This window comes from Corvus kubaryi, unplaced genomic scaffold (assembly GCF_017639235.1).
Source record: "Corvus kubaryi isolate FWS band 111438036 unplaced genomic scaffold, C.kubaryi_AGA036_p1.0 65030, whole genome shotgun sequence".
NCBI lineage: Eukaryota > Metazoa > Chordata > Aves > Passeriformes > Corvidae > Corvus > Corvus kubaryi.
Genome location: NW_024581707.1, coordinates 12268 through 38126, shown reverse-complemented (window position 1 = coordinate 38126; position 25859 = coordinate 12268). Strand labels below are relative to the sequence as shown.

Genomic DNA, 25859 nt, shown 5'->3' with positions numbered 1-25859 from the left:
GGCCTGCAAAATTTGATCTTAAGTCAGCAAAATAAATTGAAAACAAATATTTAGGCCTGAATGCTAATTAAAAAATAAAAACCAATGAAAAATTAATTGGGTGCATAATTTTTTTTTTTCACAAAGGGGAGAGCAAGGAACTTAAAATGAACACCAGAAAAAGAATACTGTTATTTAAGTTTGTGTAATCGATTCATTAGAAAAATCTTTCCTCTAACAAGAAGAGAAGTAGCTTATGCACAAATGTAGCTTATATGATATCCCACTCAAGTCAGTGAAACTAATCCCAGTTTTAAGTCAGACATGTACTTCAGTACCTTTCATATCAGGCACCTAGCATAAAAAAGTCAGACAGGTATATACTGATATACTAAACACACTCTGCAGTCTTTAAAACAGTGTTACCTGATCTCTCGAACAACAGTTCAAAGGCATAGCTACAGTGCATTTGTACTTAGAAAAACAACCATGTGAAAGTTTACCTGCACAAGCTGTATTGAAAACACCTCAAATGAGCTATCAAATTTTGTCAGTGAAATATACCTATGGTTCCACAACTGTTGAAAATTAACCTGTAAAATGCTTTTCCCCCACAGAATTATGAAATTTCATGTTGCAAAGAGAAAGTTTAAGGAAACACTTCGCCCATATGATGTCAAAGATGTCATTGAACAGTATTCAGCAGGTCATCTAGACATGTTATGCAGGATTAAGAGTCTTCAGTCACGGTAAGGAAAGAATTAGTCCCACTCTGCATAAGCAGCTAATGTCATTCGCTGCATAATGTATATTGGCGAAGTTTAACATTTCTGTGTTACGCGGCCTCTCTTTCTGTGAACACAGCTGAGCCACAAATTGAATTGTGGGCAAAACCAAGCAAAAAACACATGTATCCAAATTGTCCTCAGAAAATGGAAGTCTGAACAATAGAAATGGTAATCCTTTATCAGTAAAGTCCATTTGTAAAGGACTTCAGTCAGGATGTTGCCAAAAGGGTGAGGAAGTCATTGAGAACTGCCTCTTTCCCATCCCATACTTCCTATTTTCATATAAAAGAAATTGAGAACTACAGGTAATGCAGCGTTTATGTAGGTTTTATGTTATCGATTCCCAGCAATAGTAATTACAAAAACCAAAACAAAGAACATTACATCATAGTTATCATTATCAGTGAAGGTTAGGGATTCCTGCTTAAAACTGACAACTCTCCCAGGACTGGATGCTGTTGTTAGGATGGGAGAGCTGGGAGTGGCACTGGTATGTCTGTTTCTCCACAACTTCAAGTTGCTGGAGAGGTGACTTCCTCTCTCCCCCTTTCAGCAAGCCTAGCCCTGGCTTTCCCAGATGATGGCTAAGTTCTGGCTCCTGGTTAGTGCCAACAAAAAAGAAAAGCAGTCTAATATGCTCAAAAATCACTCCTTTTTTTTTTTTTTCCCTTAATTAATAAAATTATGTTTGTCTTCTTCCTTGAATGCTTTTCTGAAGTACTGTGATTTTAATTTTTAACATATAAATATAGCAAACACTTCCATATCTATGCCAGTTCCAGGAATTGCAACAGCTTTTGGTTTCTCTTACAGCGTTGACCAAATTCTTGGGAAAGGACAAATCACAGCAGATAAAAGAAGCAGAGAAAAGAATCCTGCAGAGCATGAGACAACTGATGACGTCAGTATGTTAGGGCGGGTAGTCAAAGTGGAGAAACAGGTAGAGTGATTATCTGTGTTCCTTTGTCTTGCATTATTACTCATGCCTTTTCTGTGTTTTATTGCCAGTTTCAAAAGCTGAACAGGTAAAATTTTTTTTTCTAATATCTGCTTCATTTATATGTTGGAATAAAAATTATACGAATTGTATTACCTTAACCTTTTTTTCCCTTTTCTCTGCTTCCTTATAAAAAATGTACATGGCTTTTGACATTCTTTTTTTAAGGGTCAATAGCATACATCAAGCTACTTACATTTTTCTCTTCAGCAGTTACATTTTTCCTCTTTTCTTGGGTTCCAAATATTTTAAATTAATATTTGGCACTAATGTTGACCTTCTCCTCTCATACAGGTACAATCCATTGAGTCAAAACTGGACTGTCTATTAGATATTTATCAACAAGTTTTGCGAAAAGGATCTGCATCCGCGCTCACTTTGGCTTCATTTCAAATGCCAGCTTTCGAGTGTGAGCAGACTTCTGATTATCAGAGTCCATCAGACAGCAAAGATTTGTCTAATTCTGCACAACTTAGTGGATGTGTATCCAGATCAGCTAGTGCCAATCTGCCTCGTGGCCTACAGCTTATACTGACACCAAATGAATTTAGCACTCAGGCTTACTATGCTTTTAGTCCAGCTATGCATAGTCAAGCAACACAAGTGCCAAATGATGGACCTGCAACAGCTAATAATACATCAAACCAAATAAACCAGACAACTAAGCCAGCAACTCCGACAACATTACAAATACCACCTTTCTCATCGATGAAGCATATCAATAGGCCTGAGCCCGTCCATATTCTTCCTGTAACCACGCATGAAAATATTACTAATGTCACCGCTTGCCTTGTTGCATCAAAGGATAATGGACAAGCTGCACAGCCAAGTGCATCAAAGGATCTCACATGGAAAAAAAGTCTGGATACAGAAGGGGAACCTTTGCTCTCAGTTAAACCTGTGGTGCAGATGGATTTAGGAAAATCTTTATCTGTACAAAACCTTATACAGCCAACGGAAGAACTGAATATACAGATTGCTGGCAGTGACTCCAGTGGTTCCAGAGGTAGCCAAGATGTATACTCCAAATGGAGGGAGTCAAAATTATTTATAACAGATGAAGAGTTGGAGACAGAGGCAGGGACAGAGACTACAGAAGCCATCTCGCGCCCATTAGTGGAAACAACTCTCTCTGCTGACTCTCTAAGGACTGGAATATCAAGATCATCTCAAAACATCTGCAAGCCAGGGGATGGTACAGAAGCACTCAATCTGCTCCACGTCAAACTTAAATAACTTCTGGCTTTCTTCATTGGCTGGGTCATTCCTCTAGTCATACATATCATAGCATGAACTGTTTTGAAAGCCCTTTTAGCGAGAGAATCACAAAAATCAGGATGAATCTGCAAAGCAGTTGAATGAGCCCATATTTCCTAGTTGCATGAAAATGCATGTCTAAGCAATGGCTAACATCCAAATTTACACCTACAGTACGGCAGCCTTTCATGTAGTACAGTAGGTTTAAATAACGAGTTGCCTACAAAGCTAATGCTGCAGGATGTATCAAAAAACAAAAATTTGAGCATTTAGACCTAGTGCTGTTTCTATGGGGCAGAAGTAAAAATCTTAAGGTTTAAAGCACTTTGCTTCTGAACTAATTGAATATATATATATAATGTCCTGATTTAGATGATAGTTTATGTTTACAACAAAAAGATTATCTACAGCTGCTAGCAAGGTACCAAGGAAATGAGAAACATGGGGTTAGAAATGACTGCAAGTTGCAAGATACACACATTAGCTCATCAGTAATCAGTTATTTTTAGCTCTGAAGAACAGTATGTTAATATCTGATTTTTGGTGATTTAGTGCTGTGGCAGAAGTACCTGACACACCACTATCACATTGTTCTTTATAACAAGAACTATTTTGTTACAAAAGCTTTATATTTTAAGGATTGGGGCTGGCCTCAGAAGTGGACAACATGGGTGACTGCACTGAAGATTGAAGGGAATCTCTCCTTCTTCATTGAGAAGTCTCATTGAGAAGCTGACTTGTGAATCTGAACCATTTTGGCAGCAGTAGGTGAGGGAAGGAAGCAGGCACTGCCTTTATTGTAGAAGCAATATTTCCTTCTTGTGAAAATTTTGGCAATTTTACTTGCAGTCCCAACCTGATACTACAACAGCACTTCATAAGGCTGGAAAATAAGGGAAAATGAGGAACTGAAATACAGAGTAAAACTAAAGAGGACAGAACAGGGGAGAGAAAGACAACACAGTCAATGGGAAAATAAATAAATAAGAATATGGATTTAGATGGGCAGGAAGGCAAATCAACCCAGAAAATAAAACAAGAAAGGTAAAGAAGGAAAAAGTCACATTTTTTTTTCACAGATAATGATTGTTAATAAAAAAAAAAAAAAAAAACAAAAAAAAAAAAAAAAGCCATGCAGGCAATCAGAAATTGAAATAGTAGTAGAGAAAACCACCTTAACTAAAAAAAAAAAAAATAAGGCAAGGGTTTGTTGCTTTTTTAATAAAAGGAGAAGAGGCGAGAGGGAAAGTGATCCCATTCTTCTTATAGCTAAACACTGTGTCCCATCTACAGTCATTTCTTGTTAACTTTCTAACACAGGACTCTCAGACTCCTTCCTGCTAAAACCCAAATTTTCAAATTCAAAGCCTACATCAGACTGAGCATTCCTGCTGATACATCCTCTTTTTTTTCTTACTCTAACCCTCACTTCACTTCTGCTGAGATGCAGGAGCAGTGTCAGTGCATGCCTGCATATCCCCAGCAAGGCTTTGCCACCGAGAGAACCCTTGCAGCACCTAAACAGGCTTTCACTCTTCCCAGCTGAATGAGGTTTCCGTATGTTGCCTCCTGCCAGATTTACACCCCACCTGCACCACAGGCTTGTAGACAACCCAGCTTGGGCTCAGCTTCCCTCTAGCAGCAGGAATACTGAATGTGCCAGTGCCAGCTCACTCAGGGTGGTGTTTTCTCCAGGCCCAGACCCGCTGGGAACTCGCTATGTACATCACAAACATCACTCCAGTCTTAACCGTGGCTAAATGCTGTAGATTGTATTGTGAAGGACCTGATCTGTTTACTATGAAACTGTTGTAACTTCTGCTTCCATTTGCTTAACAGAAGTATTCCTAGATGTTACATGACAACTTTATTATGTGAAAGTACATGCAAACTGTAGAGTGTATATATTGTGTCATTATACGGGGTCCATGGATGGTACACTGTGTTCCATGGCTTATGCCGGAGCAAACTTCAGTTGTTAAATCCTGAAAGACACCTTGAAGCACAACTTCCTCACCGCTGATTTGCCATATAATTCACCACATTCAGCCTTTCCTGTTTTCTTCTATGTGCAATCTGATCATACAGAAGCCTGATTACAACAGCAATTTTGTGAGGATAAATACATTTTTTTCCACATCTCAGTTCATTTAATTATTAAATTATTTGAATGTCTGCAGTTTATTCAGACAGATATATAAGTTTAAAGTATTGAAAATTTAGAATTTTAAAATTGTTTTTTAGGCTATTTTTTCCTTTTTCCTGTTTATGGTGCCTTTCTTGCCTTTCATCTGAAGCCTCCTGCTGACCTAAGCATAAATGTGCAGTTAGGTTCAGTTAAGGAGCAAGGGATTGGGCACATGGCAACTGTGTGTCCATAGTGAAACTCCCTTCCCCTCCTTGACAAGACCGAAAAATCAAGGCATCATGAATTGGACACCACTCTGCCACCTTCATCTGCAGGAGCAGATGGTTGCACCCCCATTGCACCCGGAAGGCGTCGATGGGAGAACTGAGCAATGGCCCTGCCTGTTCTGATTCTGCACAGAAACGGGCCTTGGGGTTTGCTGATAATTTATCTCACGGAAACTTGGTATTTTTGCCTTAAATGAGATGCTTGAGTCCTTCTAACTTTAAGTTAATTTATTTAATACAATTTTGTGCACAAAAGAATGAGTTCTATAAATTATGTATGAAAATATTAATGTCTTTACAAAGTACTAATAAATCCAGAAGATCGTATCTTTTCAAATTAAGGTTTAAAATCCTAATTTTTTTCTTTTATGCTCACCATTACTATTTTTGTAGATGCAAGTCTTATCATATAGGGTTTTTTAACATAATATTGATAGAAAATAGAAAGAGTAGTGAATATATGAAATTTTAAAGAGGAAGAATTGTTTGTTTGGACTTTTATAAGCTTTACTCGTATTTCCTCATGAGGAGTTTCTATGCTCTCTCTTTAAAAGACAGTGTCATGACTGACAGTCATTCATTAGTTTCACAAAAGAAGGGCCTGTCCAGCTTTTCAAGTCTTGTCCTGAGCTCCTTATTACAGTCCAGCTCATGAAAACTAATAAGAATTGTTCATGAGTCAAGACAAAGAACAATTTTTTTTTTTTTTCTGATTTACCATTCACCTGAGAATTGTTTGAAGAGAGAAGCTGAAATTAAGTAAGAGCTTCAGGAATTAAGCCTTATCCAAATAACTGTTTTCTGGTCAGCATGTTCTTCTACCTGAATGAAGAGACAGCTGAAAAGAATAGTTTCAGTGACTATTATTTGTTCAAAAATTTGTATTTGCTCCTGGCTCATATGATCTATACTTTTTATTTAAATATGAATATGATGTTTTAGCCTAGGGTTCAAGATTGCAAAGATCATACACTTTTATTTACAGTGCCCACAGTTGTTCCATATGTTTTTGAGATAATCCTACTACGAGTGACTGCTCTCATTATAGTATGGTGATGAGTAATTCACCTGCTTTTCTGTGATAAGTCAAATCATGCTGAATTGCTGATGTATAGTAGAACATCTGATGTACAGTAGTATTTCTGGATTGGGACCTGCAATCCTTACTCAAGCAAAAATTCTAAGGAATTCACTCATTTTATGAAATTCAAGAATTTTTCTTGAATTGGGAACTCAGATTCAAATCCTGATTTTGTTGGGCATCTGTTTGAAGTGAAAATGGTAATATTCCAGTTATTTCCTGAGGAAACTAATACTTAGCTGAATTTACCCTTGTCACATTGACTATATAAAAAATAACGCACAAAGTACTGATATAAAAAGGGAAGGAGAGAAGGGACATTTTTGTAAAAGCACAGAGAAAATTAAAATGTTCAGAAAATAGGAGTAAGCAGGAAAAGAAAATATAACAGCAAAGGAATGGAGAAAAAAGTGGTTTAAATACCTGAGGCTAAATTCATCCTCGGATGGCTTCACTGACTTCAATGAATTCACTGCCCAACTGGGTGAAGCTCAGCCTCTGTTGGGATAATCAGGCTCAGTTCCACTGACCATACAGGAACTGAACCACCTGTACCAGAAATGGGTACATTTGCCTCTCTGGGCCAACTTTTATCCTGACTCATATGTCATGCAATCCTTTTGGATTCACTAGGTTTGAATGAAATACAGGTCAGAAAAGAATTTGTCCCAGGTATTTCCGCTTCACATTTTTTTTCCAAGTGTGTTAATTGACTTTACTCAAATGGATTACAACATCACACAAAGTGCTGTCACTGTCTAAAAAGATTAATAAGTTTTTGAAATAAGACTTGTCCCCTGCAACGTCAGTGGAAGCATGTAATATTTTCCTGTCCATTCATCTGGATGCATTCATTCAGCTGTGGTCACACACAGGACAATTCCAGACATATCTAATATCATCTGCTATTGGAAGCGTTTTTGACTTCTTTGAAAGACAAAAAGAAAGTTTCATAGCAGGCTTAGAAATTACGATGGCTGCTTCCACTGACACTGCAACATTAGCCAGTACATTACAATGTTAATTGTAAATTCTTGACAAAGTTGAATCCATATTGTTGTTAATAAAAATGACTTGAAAAGTACCATGACTACTGGGTTTTTTCTTTACATAAAAGACTGTATGGTGTGATCACGTATCAGGCAAGAAAAAACAATTAAGCTTGCTCATTGTTTTCCTTTTGAAGTTTTGTAATTTTTTATTAAGTGGACCAAAAACATCACAAAGGAAGTTTATTAGAATAAAATGTGCAGAAACCGGTCTGACATGTTCAGTTTCTGGTAACTGTTTACAGCAGTTTACTTAATGTTGCAGCACCTCTATGAAAATGAACTTGGAAGTTATTGTCGCCTTCTCTGTTAGATAAATGGCAATGGATTCAGGATTGGCAATCGGGGTCCTGTGTGGGGAGCAGGATTTCTCATGGAAGGCACATCTCTCATCTCAGTTTAACTTGAGGCCTAGGAGAAGCCGCTTCTTCTGCATTTGACCATGAAAGTTGCTGTAGAATGTTACTGGACCAAAACTGAAACATTCGCAACACGCCTACTTTCTCCACTCTGCTGTTCCTGCAGCCTGGCTGAAGATAAGCTTCAGTATTTGAGTGTAAAATACTAAATACAGAGAGCCTGTTCTTCGGGTGAAGTCAGTGCCTCTATGGAGACACAGATATCTCCATGTGCAGGTGATCCCCAACCTCTCTGATGAACATTATCTTAAGATACTGAATTTAAAGCTGTGGTTGCCAGAAAGGGAGGTTTTCAATGTCAGCCACTTGTACACACAGGGTATATGAATATTAGCAGGCTCTGGCTAAGAATAAACACAGGACAGGAAAAGAAGCAAATGTACATATTCTCGTCTTGTATTAAACCAGGCAGCCTTGCTTCCTTTGCGCACAGAGCTATTAGGGAAGGGTCAGAAGACAGCAGAGAGTAGTTCTTCCTGTTTGGTTACCTGGCAGATTGCCACGACCAGGCGCAGGTGGTAATGTGTACCCATAAAGACTCATACATAAATGCTCCCTGTTCAGCTCTGTACCATAAGAATACAGGACCCTGCCTAAAAGGGTAATTTAGCCATTTAGCAATTTTTTTTAATGTAATTGAAGGAGCATGGGGTATGTTAGCTCTTTTTTGTTTTAATTTGGTTTTCTCTATCTCTTTCACTATGATGGTGAGCAAGTACTGGCACAGTTTACTCAGGGAGGTTGTGCAATCTCCATCCTTGGAGAAAGTCACAAGTCACCTTGGCAACTGGCTCTTAGAGGCCCTACTTGAGCAGAGGAGTTGGACCAAATGGCCTCCAGAGGCCCCTTCAAGCTCAGCCATTCTGTGATTCTGTTTCCAGTATTGTATCAGCTTTAGTACATTGAGTTATACTGAACATAAAAGCTTCATTAAAGTATCATTAAGGCTTCACTTGAGATTAAATATTATGACTTCACTTAAAAAAAAATCAGGCTGCAATGTATCAGCATGACAGCAGCCTGGGTACCTGGCAAAATTACACATTGCCACCCTCACTCCCTTGCCTCCCCTGAGGCTGCCTGCCTTCCCCCTCCACCCTACAGACTTCGGGGGCTTCCCACATGTTCTCAACCATGCTCTTGCCCCCGCTGCCTCCTCCTCCTCAGCTAAGCCCACCCAGGGCTGCCCTGTGCTGGCAGAGGAGCAGAGAGAGAGGAAAATCAGAAAATATCAGCACCAGTGTGGCCAGCAGGACCAGGGCAGTGATTCTCCCTCTGAACTCAGCATGGTGAGGCCACACCTCAAGTCCTCTCTCCAGTTCTGGGCCCCTCACTGCAGGAAGGACATTGAGGGGCTGGAGCATGTCCAGAGAAGGGCAACAAGGCTAGTGAAGGGTCTGGAGGACAAGTCCTGTGAGGAGCAGCTGAGTTGGAGTTGCTCATCCTGGGGAAAAGGAGGGCGGGAGGGGGGGGGGGGGGGGTTGTGGGCTTTATCTTTCTCTACAACTGCCTCCTGACAGGAGTTGTAACCAGGTGGGGGTCGGCCTTTTCTCGCAGGCAACCGGTGACAGGATAAGAAGTCAAAGTGTGCCAGGGTCGGTTTAAGTTGCACATTAGGAATAAGTTCTTCACAGAAAGGGTGATTGGGCATTGGAATGGGCTGCCTAGGGAGGTGGGGGAGTCACCCTGCTGGAGGTGCTTAAGGAAAGACTGGACGTGGCACTGAGTGCCACGTTCCCTTTGACAAGGCGGTGTTCGGCCATAGGCTGGACCCGATAATCCCAGAGACCTTTTCCAACCCAATCGGTTCCGTGATTCCGTTATAATAGCGGGGGGGGGGGGGCAGCCATAGAGCCTCCGCCCCCGTGCGGAGCCAGCCAATCACAGCTCAGAGAGCGGCCCGCCCCGGCCAATCAGCGCCCCCCGGGCTCGAGAGGCGCAAAGTCCCTCCGCGTGGGCGGTGGAGCGGGGTGCGGTCGCCATGTCCGACTGGGACGCCAGCAGCGACGAGGAGCTCGGCGCGCCGGACTGGCCGCGGGCCGCCGCTGCTGCTGCCGGGCGGCTGTGCTGGTCTCCCAGCACCCCTTCTTGGGGCCGCGCCTCCGTGGAGGCCGTCGGGCGACGGGGGAAGAGCGCGGGGAGTCCTGGAGGGGAAGAGTGGGAGCCGCGAGGCGCTGAAGGCTCCGGCGGCCCGAGGCGGGCGGCGCGCCAGCGGGCGCCCCGAGCTGCGGCCGGCCAGGCTCAGTACTCTGGGGCGCCGCTCTGCTTCCACCTCGATAGCGCCCTGGTCGGGGCTCTCATAGGTAATGACGGGTGCACCCTGAGGTGAGGGGGTGGGGAGGAGGGGAGGAGACGGCCGCCCCCAGTGTCCTGAGGGAGTGCATCCCTGCCTTCCGTCAGTCTGGCCGTAGAAGGGCCCCTTGCAGCTCCCGTGCACCTCTCTCCACCTGGGCATGGCAGCGTGCTTTAGCAGAGTTTCTCTCTCTAGGGAAACTTTTCCTCCCTAAAGTGAATGAGTTGACGTCTGTTTCTCAAGGCCAGCAGTGTGCAAGTGGTCCGAAGCCCCTCTCTAGTCACATGGAGTAAGGGTGACAGTCTCTTGATCTAGTTTTACTCCTCCATCTCTTCCACTGAAGGGCATTCCTCTACACACAAGCCTTGCATTTGGTTAACTGACAAAAGAGTTGCCTACAGTCTCCAACGATTTGGTGTCACAAGTTCTTTTATTTCTAGATACACGCACTCGTGTGAAGGTCTTGGGGTTCAGTCACAAATGAAACACTTAATGTGTGGGTTTGGGCAGTTTGTCCTGGATCTCTGTAATCCCTGCTGTGAATCTTTATAACAGGTCGGGGTGGAACTAAAATTAAAGAACTTGAGGATTCTTCGGGTTCCAGGATAAAGGTATCATGTGCTGTATGTTGTCAAGACATGGGCTTGGGAACATACTTGGTTTTGTTTCTGTGTAAACCAGTTGGAGGAAGTTGAAGGGTGTTAAAATAGCTGTAATAATGCTACTGTTTTAGAATTTGTCAAAAGGAAGTGGAATTGAGGGTGCAGCTTGGATGTTATGTGAAAATAAGAAAAGGTTATTGATTTTTTTTTTCCTTAAGTTTGCATTTATTTCCTTTTCTTTTAGAAAAAGCATTAAAGGGCCTTTTCATAGATCAAGTTAAATTTCGGAAAGAAAAAGGGTGAAAAATGGTGTTCAGTTTGTGTTCTTGCATAATGCTTGTCTTTGCAGTATGAAAGAAACTTCAGTGATGTTTTTGAACCTAGGTTATAAGAGGAACCTATGAAGCTGAAGTAAAGATTTTTGGCAGCATCGATGAGCAAAACAAAGCCAAGATGTTGATTGACAATGTTGTTACAAGTTCTGGACAAAACTACATTAGAGGTGGAACAGAGAAAGGTAAGAAATGTGGGTTTGGGGGAAAAAATATTATGGATTGCCTTTCCATATATTTGGTAGTTTGCTGGACTGTTTTTATATTGTTAGTATTTTACAGAGTGAATTAACTTTAACCTTGTTCTTGGGCAATGGCATCTCCTTAAAACAGAAATACCAAGGTATCCTCCTTTTTCAACTATGGACAGTTTCCCCCTTCCCCCCAAACTGCCAGGCTTCTGTGAAAATCTGTTCCTGTGTGTTTTCAACAATTTCATGTATGCAGGATGTTATACCACCTTGGTTTCTTTCAAGTCTGATTCTTCCAAAATACCAGTATTGGCTCTAGTGTAAGTTTAGTATCTGTGGAGTATTACAGTTCAGTAAACTTTTCTAAAGATAGTCTGTAAAGTCCTGATCATAGCATGGACTATGCTGACTTCCTACTATATTCATGGGAAGTTAATGTTTTAAGATTTGATATTGTACTTCATGCCTGGCTTTACTAGGCTTTTGTGTGGTAACTTTGTTACATGGATATAGAAATATTGTTTGTATGTATGAATGCTGCTTTTGTTATTGGTAGGTCTTGTATGTGCCCCCAACAATTCTTTGCACAGGCAAATGCCATCCACAATTGTTGATCTGAGGCACTGATGAGGAAGAAGGGATCCAGGATTTATGTTCCAGCATTAGAATAAGGATTGGAGTAGTTGTGTGTTTCATTTTTAGAAGTGTCCCAGGGGGTGGATGAGTATGTTTCAAGAGACTAGAAATATATAACACTTCCTTAGTATTTGTGACAGTGCTTTCCCTATGTTCCCTGCTTTTCCACTAATTTTCCACAGAGTTGTGTTGCTCTTTATATCTTGAGTGTAAAACTTACTTAGGAAGTGTTAACCTCATGAAAAAAGAAGTATAGAATATAACTAGACTGAGACTTTATTGTGGTGTTGGATGCTTTAGAAGTAAGCTTTGCTCTTGTAGCTGTTGAAATGAAAGCTTTCTGTCTGCATATCATCTGCTGGTCTCACAAGTTTTTCAAAAACTTGCTGCACAACAAGGCTAATTTATAGCTGGAGGAGAAGCATTTCATAACCTACTTTCTTTAAGCAGCTAAAGATGTTGAAATGTTTCCCTTTTGTTATTAAAACTGAATTTGTACAGGTTTTAGCACTGTTTCAGGGCAGAAACCTCGGAAAGAATTTTCCACTTCTATGTTTCATATCTGCTCAAAATTTATGAGGCCTTGCAATAGAAAAAATGTGTTTGTTTTGAGGGGAGATTTCTCCCCATGGTTTGTTCCATCAAACAACAGCATTTTGTTACTAACTCTTCAGGAAAAACCTTGGACATTATCAAGCCTGAAAATAACCCAAAGAAATCAGTGATTAACTGGGCCTCTCTTCGAGAAAACAGGGCCAAATATGAAGCTATGAAATGGGCAGGTTAGTTTTACAATTTTGATTGTATTATACTTGTCTTTGTGTGGTAAATCTGTTGGAATGCTTAAACATTTCTAATACCTGCTTTGAGATGACTGAATCTTTCAGAGCCCAAATTAGTGATGTATTTGCAGTGAGCTGACCTTGTTGGCATTTCTCAGCATGGTCCTGGAGGACACTGATTACTGTGCCAAGATGGTAATCTGTCTTCAACCTGCTACTCAAGTGGTATTTTGAATGTCACCCTTTGAAAATGGTGTCATTTTGTATGTGGCCACAGGAAAAAAAACAACTGAGAATTGTTAAATATAATACTATATATGTTAGTAGAAATTACTTTAGAACTTGAAATATGGGGAAGAGTATTTTCCACGGATACTGAAGTATTTGTTTCAGCCTGCATCATTTTATGTGAGCAATGGTCTTCCATCACTTCCAGCTAGTTTCCTCACTCAAGGCACTGTCTGGGTTCTGGGCTTTGCATCTTAAGCTTTAGTAGACTTACACTGACTCTATTATTTCTTGCTGATTCAAGTTGAATTTTTCTGATTATTTAAGGCTTGCCTCCAATTAAGAAAAACTTCTACAAAGAATCATCCAGGACTGCATCTATGTCACAAGAAGAAGTGGAACTGTGGCGGTAAGATAATTTCTTTAGGGAATCATCTGCTTGGCAAAAATTACTGTTAAGGTATAAAGCCTGGAATGTGGGAGATGAAATACTGAGACAGAGGCATTAATGCTGGGGTCTTGTAGTAACTTAATCTTCTTAAGAACTCTTTTTTGGGAATGAAACAACTAGCAGATGAGATGCTATTAGTTGTCTGGAAAATTAACTTTAGGGGTTTTCTGCTTCTTTAAAAGTGTTTGATCTAGTTGAATTTCAGAACAGAAAACATTCAAGACAGTTCACTGACTTTTGGCTGTTTCTTTGCCTTTTATGAGACAGTATGTACATTTTCTAGGTCCTTCCAAATAGGATTGTTCACAAGTTGACTACCTCTTGGCTGCAATTTTTTTGTGTGCATTTTTTTAGTCAAAACCATCTTCAAACCAAATTCCAACTTCTGTTACTGTTGTCTTCCTTTCTGTCTGTCTTGTCTTTACAAGCGCATCCTGGTGAGTACCTGCTTCAGTTAACTGTACCCATTCATTTTTACCCAATGGCCTATGTGAATACTTTGCTGGGAAAACAGATCATCTGTTTTCAAGTGATGTTGTTCAGGCCTTGGTAATCGTTTCAGCTCCCTTCAGTAATTCTAATGAAATTAGTGAGCATTATTTGTTAGCTTTTTATTACTTTCTTTCTGCGAGATGCCTTTTTTTTCTTTGCATGCCAGAGAAACTTTGCCACAGTGACCAAAACATGGTATTGTTTCCAGCTGTTTTCACCTTTTTCCTTGAGGTATATGGATGTGTTATTGTTAGAGCTAGTGAAAATTACAGAACGTTGTTCTTGTAGGTTAAAAATATGTACTGAGGAGTAGCACTTGTGTGATAAAGGAATTTTTTTTTTCTACTTCATCTAATTGGTTCGCTTTAAGGAAAAAAAGGCAGCAATTGAAAGAAATAATTCTGTAAACATATGGGGAAGTTGAATTGCCCATTCTTTTCCTAGCTTCCACCCCACTTGAAGAAAAGCTTTTTACTGAAGGGAATCTTCAGAGGAGTACAGGACTGAAATCAATATGCTTATGCATATGTCATGGTTTAAAACCAGATGGAGATTAAGTTCTAAGCAGCCACTCCCCTTCCCTCATCCCCTCTGGTGAGAGAGGGACAAAAGGCAGAGATTATGGGTTGAGATAAGAATTTACTGGAAAACAGCAGTGCGATAAGAAAAACAAACAGCAACAACACTAGTAACAACATTGTATAAAAGAAGGGGATTACATGCAACATGCTCATGGAAGTCTGACCGACATGACACTGCCACAGCTGGCACCACACGGCTCCCGAGACAAAGGAGAAAATGCTGGATGAAACAGTCCATACCCATGTTTTTTTCCCCAAGCCTGAGATAACAAACGATGCCAAGCCCTCTGGTTGGACCATCCACACCACCTCACCGCTCCATTTACCATTTGCTCCCCCAGAAAAAGGCACAAAATGGCCATGGAGGGTCCACACATTGCCTTTTTCTTCCACAGGAAACCACACCTGCTTTCTCCTGGAAAGTGAAAAACCTTTCCACCCCCTAATGATGATTTGGGTGGTATAGAGTTAACAACATAGGTATGTCCACATGGCTCCAAGCTCCTCTCACTGCCACTGCAAGAAAATTAACTCTGCCCTTGGCCCAAACTAGGACAGCATATCAGTAGCTCTGAACTGGGGGAAGCGTTGGAACACCAGTTTTTAATGTCGTCTTTTATTTGTGTTGTGATTTGGGTTTTGCCTGCTTTTAGGGATTGGTTGCTCCAGGGCTGGTTTTGGAGCTTGTCTTACTGGTCATGTTCTTTTCCCAAAATTGTTCTGTTTTTATTCTCTAGAGTACCCAGGGAGCTTCTCTGAAAACAGTTGGGGAAGGTTTTTGTCAGAATATAGAATTCTGACTGATAAGTTTAAGCCATTCCTCTTGAGTTCTGAGTTGTCTTTGGGTTTAAAACTTGTCACACCTAGTTAATTTGTAATAGAGTATAATTGTAGCCTGATATGACAGGACTGCAGTTCATGTTAATAACCATGTATAACTTCAAATTAGTCATTCTTAAGAAAGAATGGTAATAGATACCTCTGGGAGACATGTTCCTATAATAAGGCTATCAAGAAAGTTAGAAGACTAATTCAGTCCCATTCAAGAGCCTGAACTTGTTTTTTCTTGTTCCAGGAGTTTAAAAAAGTTAAGAAACACAGTGTTTTGTGTTAGCTGTACTTTTTCAGCTAATGAGACTTTAAAACAATTGCACTACTTCAACTCTATACAGGAAAGAAAATAATGATATAACTTGTGATGACTTAAAAGAAGGTGAAAAGCGCAGTATTCCAAATCCTGTTTGTAAATTTGAAGATGTATTTGAGCATTATCCTGATATTATGGCTAATATAAGAAAAGTTGGTTTTCAAAAGCCTACGCCAATTCAGGTATGTCTTCAATTTTGATGACTCTTTAACTGAAGCTTAAGAGAAAAATGAAAAGTACATTTAAGTATTTGTTGTTTTATGTTAGTCCCAGGCTTGGCCGATCATACTCCAAGGAATTGATCTTATTGGTATAGCACAGACTGGTACTGGGAAGACATTAGCATACTTAATGCCTGGATTCATTCACTTGACTTCACAACCAATGTAAGGACTGCTCACGGGTCTGATTTGTTTAGCTGTGCATTCTTCCCCCTGCACTTACTTCCTCCTGCACCCTGAGATGATTTTCTACGAATGAAGATAAAAATCATGTATTGGGAAAAAAATTATAAATCTGATGGAAAAAATACCAGTTTTGTTACCATAGATTCCATTAGCAGCAGTGTACAGAGGAAGTTTAGAACAGTGTAAAAATGTTCAGTGTCAAGTGTGATGGACTTTGCCTGTCCTTTTATACCAACATTCTAAATATGCTTTGTTGCAGATCCAAAGATCAGCGTGAGGGGCCTGGAATGTTAGTCCTTGCTCCCACTCGAGAACTGGCACTTCAGGTAGAGGCAGAGTGTTCAAAGTATGCATACAAAGGAATTAAAAGGTAGTCTTTCTTCTCACTGGCTTGTTACGTAATATTTTTTTCTCCTACCAGTTGTGACTTAATTCACCTACTACAGTAATTACATTTAAGAGAGGAGGGGATAGTAGTAAATGCAGAGTTTCTATTTTCCCAATTTTCAGAATGTCTGTTTTGACTAATCTCATGGTCAAGATCTATTTCTTGTACACTTGGAATTCTCTTTATTGTAGCTTTTCTGTTTCTTTCCCTTCTATGTTGACAGCTGAGAAGAATCACACAGAATATGCTGAGTTGAAAGGGACAAAGGTCATCAAGTCCAGCTCTTAGCCCTGCATGGGATATCCCCAAGAGTCACACGAATGTGCCTGAGAGCATTGTCCAAACACTTAACCCTGACAGGCTTTGTGCTGTGACCACTTCCCTGGGGAGCCTGTTCAGTGCCCAAACACCCTCTGGGTGAAGAACCTTTCTCTAATATCCAGCCTAAACCTCCCCTGACACAACTTCAGGCCATTCCCTCAGGTCCTGTCACTGGTCACCAGAGAGAAGAGAGCTGTGTCTGTCCCTCCTCTTCCCCTCATGAGGAAGTTGTAACTGCAGTGAGGACTCCCCTCAGTCTCCTCTTCTCCAGGCTGAACAGACCAAGTGCCCTCAGCTGCTCCTCACACGGCTTCCCCTCAAGGCCCTTCACCATCTTTGTTGCCCTCCTTTGGACACTCTCTAACAGTTTAATGTCTTTCTAACATTGTGGCATCCAAAACTGCCCCCAGCACTCGAGGTGAGGCAGCCCCAGTGCAGAGCAGAGCAGGACAATCCCCTCCCTTGCCCGGCTGGCGATGCTGTGCCTGATGCCCCCCAGGACAGGGTTGGCCCTCCTGGCTGCCAGGGCACTGCTGACTCATGTTCACCTTGCCATCGATCAGGACCCCCAGGTCCCTTTCCATGGCACTGCTTTCCAGCATCTCATTTCCCAGTCTGTCTGTACATCCAGGGTTGTCCCATCCCAGGTGCAGAATCCAGCACTTTCCCTTGTTTAACTTCATGTGGTTGGTGATTCCCCAGTCCTCTGATTTGTGGAGGTCTCCCTGCAGGGCCTCCCTACCTTTGAGGGAGCCAACAGCTCCTCCCAGTTTCATCTGTGAACTTGCTTAGTATCTCTTCCAGTCCTGCCTTCAAGTCATTTGTGAAGCTGTTCAAGAACACAGCTGAGGATGGAGTCCTGTGGGACCCTTTTAGTGACAGGTCACCAGTCCAATGTCACCCCATTCACTCTAACCCTTTGTGCCTGACCTGTGAACCAATTGCCCACACATCACATGATGTGTTTATCAGCTGAATACTGGACATTTTGTCCAGATGGATACTGTGAGAGTATTGAAAGCTTTACTGAAATCCAAAAAGGTTGCATCAGCTGGCTTCCCTTGAGCATCTTGGTAGGTTACCTTGTCATAAAAGGAAGTCAGGCTTGACAAGCAGAACTTCACCCTCATGGAGCTGTGCTGGCTGTGGCCACTGACTACATTATCTTGCAGGTGTTTGTCAATACCTTCCAGAATAATCCTCTCCATAAATTTATCAGGCACTGAAGTGAGACTAACAGGCTGGGATCCTTGAAAATCAAAACAATGTTCACCAGCTTCCAGTCAGCTGGGACCTTTCTGGATTCCAAAGACTGCTCAAAAATCACTGAGGGAGGCTTCACAATGGCATCAGCCAGCTCTTTGAGGATTCTTGTACAAATCCCATCATGCCCCATCGATCTGTAGGAATCCAGCTGGAGCAGCAGATCCTGCATAATTTGTGGCTCAGCTAGGAGTGGATTATTCTCGCAGTCATGGTTCTCCAGCTCAGGGCACTGAAATCCCCTTGGTGCATCGTGTATACTGAAGGCAAGCATCAAAGAATGCATTAAACAGCTCTGCCGTGTCTTTGTCCCTGTTTGTGAGGTGACCATCCTCATCCTGTAATGACCCAATGTTATTTTTATGCTGCCTATTGATACCTTCTCCATAGAACATGCCTGGCTTTCTTTTCTGTGAGATTACGCTGCTGAATAATGTTCAGGTTCTTGCCCACCAGAGTCTTCTCCGCAAGGCCATCTTCTAGAAGGTTGACCCTGAGTCATGGGGTAATTCCATCCCTATCTTTGCTTTCGTTAAGCTTTATGGTATTTTCATCAGCCCATTTTTCTAGCCTTTTTGTGGTTCTTCTGGTAAAAGCCTAATTCTCTAGTGTATCAGCTGCTTGTGTGTTTCATCCACAAGCCTGGGAAGTGTAGATCTTCATTTAAGCAATTAAGCAGACATTAGTGTACTCTGAAACTTACTTGTAGGGATCTCTGTTAACTTTGTGTAGCATTCTGAGTAAGTGTTACAGTCACCCCAACAGCAAAACAACTGACTTTTGATGGTACTGTTTGGAAAATCATCCATCCTTTCATACATTCATCTATTTTTTGTGTAAATATTTTCGGAACAACCCAAAACGTAGTTGAACTATCTTCCTTTCACAATCACTTCCACTGCAGTTTCAGCAGAAAACTATTGCTGAGCTGTTGAGGGAGTGTCATTCAGTATTAATTTTATTGATTACTGGGATACTGTCAGTCATGCTGTATTCCTTTTTCTTGTTAATACCAAGTGATACTTTTAAAACAACATGGTGGCATTTATTTGAAAAGGATTGACTTTAGCTGAAATGTAATACACTACTTCTGTAAAACGTTTTATTTTACAGTATTTGCGTCTATGGTGGTGGGGACCGAAAAGGACAGATAGACATGGTTACCAAAGGTGTGGATATTGTTATTGCTACTCCTGGCAGACTGAATGATCTTCAAATGAACAACTTCATAAATTTGAAGAGCATAACATATTTGGCAAGTAACTGATATGCAATGAATAATGCACGGTTTGGGAAATGGTTGACTCAGTTTGAATTTAAGCTGTAATGGAGTTTTCTATAAACTTCCAAAGTCTTAGTTACAGTACAGCTTGACATTGAAATGGGTGTTGGAGGGATGATTCATACTTACTATAATTGCACTGCAGATGTGAAATATTCCCTAGGAAGAATAAAATAGGCTTCTAGCACAGCAAGCATTTCAAAGATGCTAAATTGTTTTTTCAGTAACGTTTGGCATTCTAAAATTCACTTTGTCAGGATTCATTACTAATGGATGAAATGCCTTTCTGAAGTTGTCTTTTCCTTTTCTTTTTAAAGGTTACCAGTGACTCGGTTTCTTATTAGAACTTGTGCAGTAGCAGAGTCACACACAGATACTTAAGTGTTGGGGGACTGACTTTCATCTGGTCTCACTGGGAAAATAGCCTTATAAATGTTATTATTAATCCTTATGTCTTCATTTCATTCTTGCCTTTTGCTGTGCTGAACATGTAAGACTGTTGCTATTTGTAAAACACCTCTGTATATTCAATTTATTTCTAACTTGTCTGAATTGTTGCCTAGTTTGACAATTTGGCCGTGCTCTCTGTCCACCCCCACTACCCTGTGAGAGTTAAATTCTCTCCATGTTGTAACAAGTTAGCTCCAGTTCTAGGTAATAGTTGTGAGCTTACTGGCAAGGCCAGCAGTGGTATAGGGTCATTATAAATTTGATCATCTGGGAAAAAAGTTTATTATTGGAAGACAGAAGAATAGCCTTGTGCAGAACAGTAACATGTAATTGCTGAGAAGGATGAAAATAGGCCTGAAAACCTGCATTCTGAGAACTGTAGGAACAGTTCTGCCAAGGTGAAGTATAGTCGTACTACAGGCACACACTGCTTCGTAAAGCAGTGGGCATTGAACCAAAAGCACATTTCAGTATGTGCAGCATATACTACAGTATGACAATGCCAAAAAGAATTAACTATCAAGTTGAAAAATATGATGATGTAAAGCAGGAGGAAAGACATTTGTTGTTGTACCACTAGCAGTTAAAAGCAGTTTTCAGAAGATTGCAACCAGTGCAAGTACCTTGTATTGTGATGTGGTTAAGGTCTCATGGCTCAGACTTTAAGGAAATGCTGCACTACCAAAGCCCCATGTCAAAAACTGGACATTGAAAATGCTATCTTTTTGTAATCTTTCTATATTTTTATCCTTGCAGTTTCTTGTGCTTTTTAGTATATGATGCTTTCTGTTTCCAGAGCTTTGTTGTCAGTTTTCAGCCAGCAAATAATTTAATCGTGCAGCCTTGCTTTAGGGAAAAGAGAGTGGTATTAGATTTTAAATTTAACACCTTGGATGAAGAACACTCTTCATTGAAGAGCTTCATTTACAGTTTTCATTTAAAGATCTTGAGTCTTATGAAGGTTCCCAAAGTAAACTTGGAATTACTTGCTAATATGATACAATTGTTTCCCAAATGACTTCCACGATCAGATATTGGGATACAGTTGTTAAAAAAACCCAACCAACCAGATGTGCCACCCCCTAGAAAAATTTTAAAAACCCACCACTACCAAACAAACAAAAAACCAAAACAAGAAACAAACAAACAAAAAAACCCTACCACAGCACCAAACCATTCATTATGTCTGAGTAGCCACAGGACCCAAGGTGAATTTGAGGTTGAAATTTCTCTTCTTGCCTGACAGAAGCATCAAGTTGATTGCAGTCTTGATTCAGATTTTTAGGAACCCATTTATTCAAGATAGGCTGCTGCTTTTCATTATTTCATAAGTAAGACTGGAAATTCTGTCATAAACAGCCTTTTGATGTTCAAAATACGTCATATGAAAATTGCTTTTTGTTTCCCTGTGTTCAATGTAAATCAGAATTCATTCATCAGCAGTCTCATGAAGTAATCTTATTTCTTTGGACGCCATGCTGATAAAGCAGAAGGAAGGAAATTGGAATTGGGCTTGAATAATTGGGAAGCACTTAGGAGAAAGTGTAATTAAAAATATATATATAAATCATGAAGGAGGATGTAGAAGGTAGATTGGAGTAATGCGTTTATTCTTCAGTACAAAAAAAAAAGTGTAAAACTTAACAATAACTGATTTAAAACAAAGGAGAGAGGAAAGTAAATAATTTTGAAAGGAAGAACTGGCTTGTAAGATTTTCTTGCCAAGAAATAGAACTGGAATGAACAATATTAACAAATACCTATATATTTAAAGATAACAAGAAACCTAAGATCATGTCAGTTGAAAGACATTTAGATTATAAACCAGGATGTGGCTATGACACATTTGAAAAAATCAGTACTAATGTCTATCTGACAGCAGCTATCAAAAATAAGGAAAGTAAACTTCAACTACCCTGATCCATCTATTAGACATAGATGCTTTCTTTTCCCTTTGCATCAAAGTGCCAGTGTACTTAATAGCATAGAAAGCTTCTGCTGCTGAAAAAGGCATAGCAGCCAACTCTGTATTTAAAATTAATGATGTTTCAGCCTTGCTGTTCTATTAGAATTCGTGTAGTTAATGAAATCTCCATGAGCCCTCTAAAAATAAAGAGAATTAAATCAAGAAATAGATTTCTTGTCTTCTGTCGCTCAGTTGATAATTTGTTGTCATTTCAGAGATTTACACAGATAATGTACTAAACCCCTTTAATATAATAAAATATCAGAGAATAATGGAGCATCAAAATTAGGACACTAGAAAGGGATTATCATCAATGTCCTGTATTTCCACATAAGTGACTAGAAATTGTCAATATTTAAAAGCCCAATCCATGTAACTTTAATTTTCAAGTAGAGTTTATATAAATCAGAGGAGAAATGAGTCTTGGATGTCAGTCTTCTTTCTTTGTATGAGACTGAAAACATTCACAAGTGTGCTTGTATACTAGAAAACTTATCAGTGCCGAAGAGTTGTACTCAGACCTCCAGCTCACTTGTTCACTTCTGGCTTTTTTTTGCCAGATGAAACAGAGCTTGTGCTCTGGGAGTTGTGCAGTGTCCTAGTGTGAGTCAGAATGTATGCTCTGGCTTTTTTCCTACTTCTAATGAGGAGATAAACTGACAAGTGATATTTTCATCCTGTATGAGATCTCTAATGAGGTAGAAATGAGATTTTCCCTTTAAGTTACAAACAATTTCTTAATGTGTGTTGAGCGGGTTGCTCCCCTCTGGGTTTGGTTGGTTATAGGTTTTTTGGGGTTTTTTTAATTTGTGCTTAGTTTTAGACATCAACCTAATTATTGTTAAACAGTTGTTTTTTCTTGATTGACTTTAAATGCTCTTAAAGGCGCTGCAAATTTTCTTGTTCTGCCTGTGAGTTTAATACTGAATGAAAAACTATCAAGGAAATTGGAGGTGAAATAGAAGTTGAACAGGTTTTGCAGTAAGTTACGGAGAAGATTCTGCAATTAAAACAGTTACCATTAAAATATCTTTCTGTGTAATGTCCTGCTGAAATAAACCCTTATCTGAGGGACTAGGCAGAATAAATAGCCTTGTTTCTGAACAGGTTTTAGATGAGGCTGACAGAATGCTGGACATGGGATTTGAACCTCAGATAATGAAGATCCTAATAGATGTGCGCCCTGACAGACAAACTGTTATGACAAGGTATCTAAACATGATAGTGCTCAGGACTTGAACATAAGGTTATTGAACAAGTTAATTTCAAAACAAATGTGTCAGTTATTAAAATTTTTACTAGTTTTCTTTCGAATTCTGTCTAGTCAGTCCTGATGAGCCATTTGACAATTTTTTTTTTTTCCATTTTGTACTGCCTTATCTGATGTTTTATATCAAATATAAAGACAATTGAGTTCTCCCAAAAAAAGTAAGGTATCCTGTGAGTGCTAGAATTTGCCATATCAATTTGAAATGCCAGCTTATGCTTCTCCATCTGGGACCAAAAGCATTTCCTGACTTTGTGGTCAGTGTCTCTGCTAGTCTGTACCTGGATTAATTTTGAAATTATGCAGCTTTTGGGAACTTAAGAATTGAATATCCCAACAATAATTTTTGTTCCCACATTTTGCATTTAAGCTGTTGGTTTAGAGAGAAAACGGGCTAGATACTTGCTTATTAGGTATTGTTGAAAACTAAAATTACCTTAGGCTCCAATAGAAAGGCTCCATAATTGTTGCCTGTACTTTTAACCAGTAAAATTACCTTTTAAGCTTGAGTGCTGTTTACTGTGATGAAATTAACGAATTGGAGAAGATTTTGCACACTATTCTCATGTGTATTTCCCTCTTCACTTCCTGTTTAGTGCTACTTGGCCTGATGGCGTCCGTCGCCTAGCAAAATCCTACTTGAAAAATCCCATGATTGTGTATGTCGGCACTCTTGACTTAGCAGTAAGTTGTCTGGTTCTTTTTTGGTTTTTCCCCTTCCTTTTGCAGAAGAACCTACACTTAAGCCAGGAAATTTTCGCTTGTAACTAATTGTATGTAAGTAAATGCACATATGTGTTGTAATCAATCTGAGCTTTCAAGAAACAGCTCCATACTATTTGTTTCAAAGTTTCCTTAAAAGTTCAGAAAAATTAAAAAAGTATTAACTAACACTTTTTCTGTAACAACATCTGGAAGTCTTAGCTCTTCAGTAGGAATCACAGCTGACAAGTATCAGTCATGTTGAATGTTCTGCTTCACAGTGCTGTTTTTGTGTGAGCCCTTGGTTTTGCAGCCTTAATTTCAGTTCAGCAAGTTCTCCTTCCTTACTTGGTTTTCCTTCTGAAGGTCTTCTTCTAATGCATACAGACCCTTAGCTGAACTTGTGTTTCCTAACTGCTTCTTTCTCAAATGGGGTGGGAGCTTTGTACTAAACTCTTGAAGGACACTTGTCTAGAGCAGGAAATACTTGTTAGAGTAAGAACTGTCTTTAAAGTCCAAAACTTCTAACGTGGATGTAGTTGCATATTTGTCATTGTTGTGCAGCTCTGTGTAGTTGGCTTCAGTACCACCAGAATTAATAGAAGCAGTAGTTCACCCAAGATCTTTGCAAATTTTCCTTTTCAGTTCCACTTTTTTTAGTGATAGTGAATGAGGAAACCTAGTATCCAGTACACTCTTAGGTAGAAAGAGAGGCAAAACGTGCTTTTTGTCTGTTCTGTTCAGAACTACGCTTTTATCAAAGGACATTTCTTGCCAGAGGATTGGAATTTGAAAGACATCAACTTCTGTTGTAGCTCTCTTCTCTAGGGCATTCATCTCTTTTTACAGAAGCTTCTCTTAATTGAAGAGGTGACATCTGGGTGGGAGGGGGAAGGGCTCCCATGTGGAGAGAGAATCTTTGTGTACTTGAGTCTTCAACTCTCGCCACAAAGATCATGATTCCGTGCCATGAGAATGTCTAGACATTTATTCTACTTACGAGATATACCGTAGACATTCTGTGGTAACTTCCACATGTAATGGAGTAAAGTTTTTAATGAACTGTTACTGGAATAGTTAGAAGAGATAATTTCAAATAGATTTACAGAATCTGCTTTAAAAGCCTGTGATTTCAAGTAAGACTGCCATTTTTCTAACTTGCTCTGGATTAACATAAAATATTTGCAAATTAAAGAACTCCAATCTGTTTTTCACTAATGCTATATTTATTTCACCTCACTAATCTGTACCCTTTAAATCTCTGCAAATAAATGGTTTGGCAAACTGCTTAAAGGTAAATTTTGTTATTCTCCTGAAGCACCTAGGAAATAAGAAATATGCTTTGTTTGAACTCCAAACTGATACATATTAAAATAGTTTTTTGTGGGATCATATGTTATTAGTTTTATAACATGGCAATATGGGAATTAACAGAAAAAAATATTACTCTACTCTGTTTCTACCTAACATCCCTTTTTGCTGTTTGACAGGCAGTAAACACAGTACAGCAAAAAGTTATTGTTATCCCTGAGGAAGAAAAGAGAGCTTTCATGCATAGCTTCATTAAGTCCATGAAGCCAAAAGATAAGGTCATCATTTTTGTGGGAAAAAAGCTTACGTATGTAATCACTTCCCAGTATCACATCTGTTTGTTTTTTTTTTTCCTAACAGAAATATTGAATAGTTTCTTAGTTTACATAATAACTGTCAACTGTAATAGCTCTTGTCCACAATGTGCTGCTAGTAGTATTATTTTTATTATTTATTTCTTCCTTCAGACTGACTGGCAGTTTGTATCTTTTTTAATATCATTAATGGTGGTGGTAAGTCTCAATTTCATATAGTTCAAGTGGGGTGTTTGGATTCTTGGGGATACATGAATATGATGCACTGTTTACTTCCATATGCCTCTGGTGCATGCAAGACCTGATTAATGTGGGGGGTGGTCATTGTATCGTACTTGAACTTTTTGAGTGAACAACACAAGAATAATCTAGTACTTCTCTAAAATATAAATAAAGGTAATTTCTATGGGGCTTAGACGTCCTTTCCTATTTTATAATAAATACCAGCTGAGCTCAGTAGTGTTTTGT

The 25859-nt window shown here is 39.7% G+C and overlaps 2 protein-coding genes across 4 annotated transcripts in view; both read left to right on the top strand.

Moving 5' to 3' along the window:
• The window catches only part of LOC121672895 (potassium voltage-gated channel subfamily KQT member 5-like), a 43114-nt gene extending 35513 nt beyond the window's left edge, over window positions 1-7601 (top strand). For both annotated transcript variants that reach the window (XM_042045803.1, XM_042045802.1), the window contains 3 exons: window positions 597-728; window positions 1581-1707; window positions 2059-7601. In XM_042045803.1, the coding sequence (XP_041901737.1) occupies window positions 597-728; window positions 1581-1707; window positions 2059-3000 (1201 nt within the window). In that variant the 3' untranslated portion in view covers window positions 3001-7601. The remainder of the gene's footprint in view (window positions 1-596; window positions 729-1580; window positions 1708-2058) is intronic.
• A 2347-nt stretch (window positions 7602-9948) lies between these two features.
• The window catches only part of LOC121672896 (probable ATP-dependent RNA helicase DDX43), a 21592-nt gene continuing 5681 nt past the window's right edge, over window positions 9949-25859 (top strand). The window contains exons 1-12 of one of the 2 annotated variants that reach the window (XM_042045804.1): window positions 9949-10288; window positions 10834-10889; window positions 11265-11397; window positions 12714-12821; window positions 13377-13458; window positions 15746-15902; window positions 15988-16106; window positions 16387-16497; window positions 19213-19354; window positions 22905-23005; window positions 23661-23748; window positions 25257-25384. In XM_042045804.1, coding sequence (XP_041901738.1) covers window positions 9967-10288; window positions 10834-10889; window positions 11265-11397; window positions 12714-12821; window positions 13377-13458; window positions 15746-15902; window positions 15988-16106; window positions 16387-16497; window positions 19213-19354; window positions 22905-23005; window positions 23661-23748; window positions 25257-25384 — 1547 coding nt within the window. In that variant the 5' untranslated portion in view covers window positions 9949-9966. Of the gene's footprint in view, window positions 10289-10833; window positions 10890-10932; window positions 11074-11264; window positions 11398-12713; window positions 12822-13376; window positions 13459-15745; window positions 15903-15987; window positions 16107-16386; window positions 16498-19212; window positions 19355-22904; window positions 23006-23660; window positions 23749-25256; window positions 25385-25859 lie in introns of those variants that run through there. The other variant, XM_042045805.1, reaches the window with a different exon arrangement.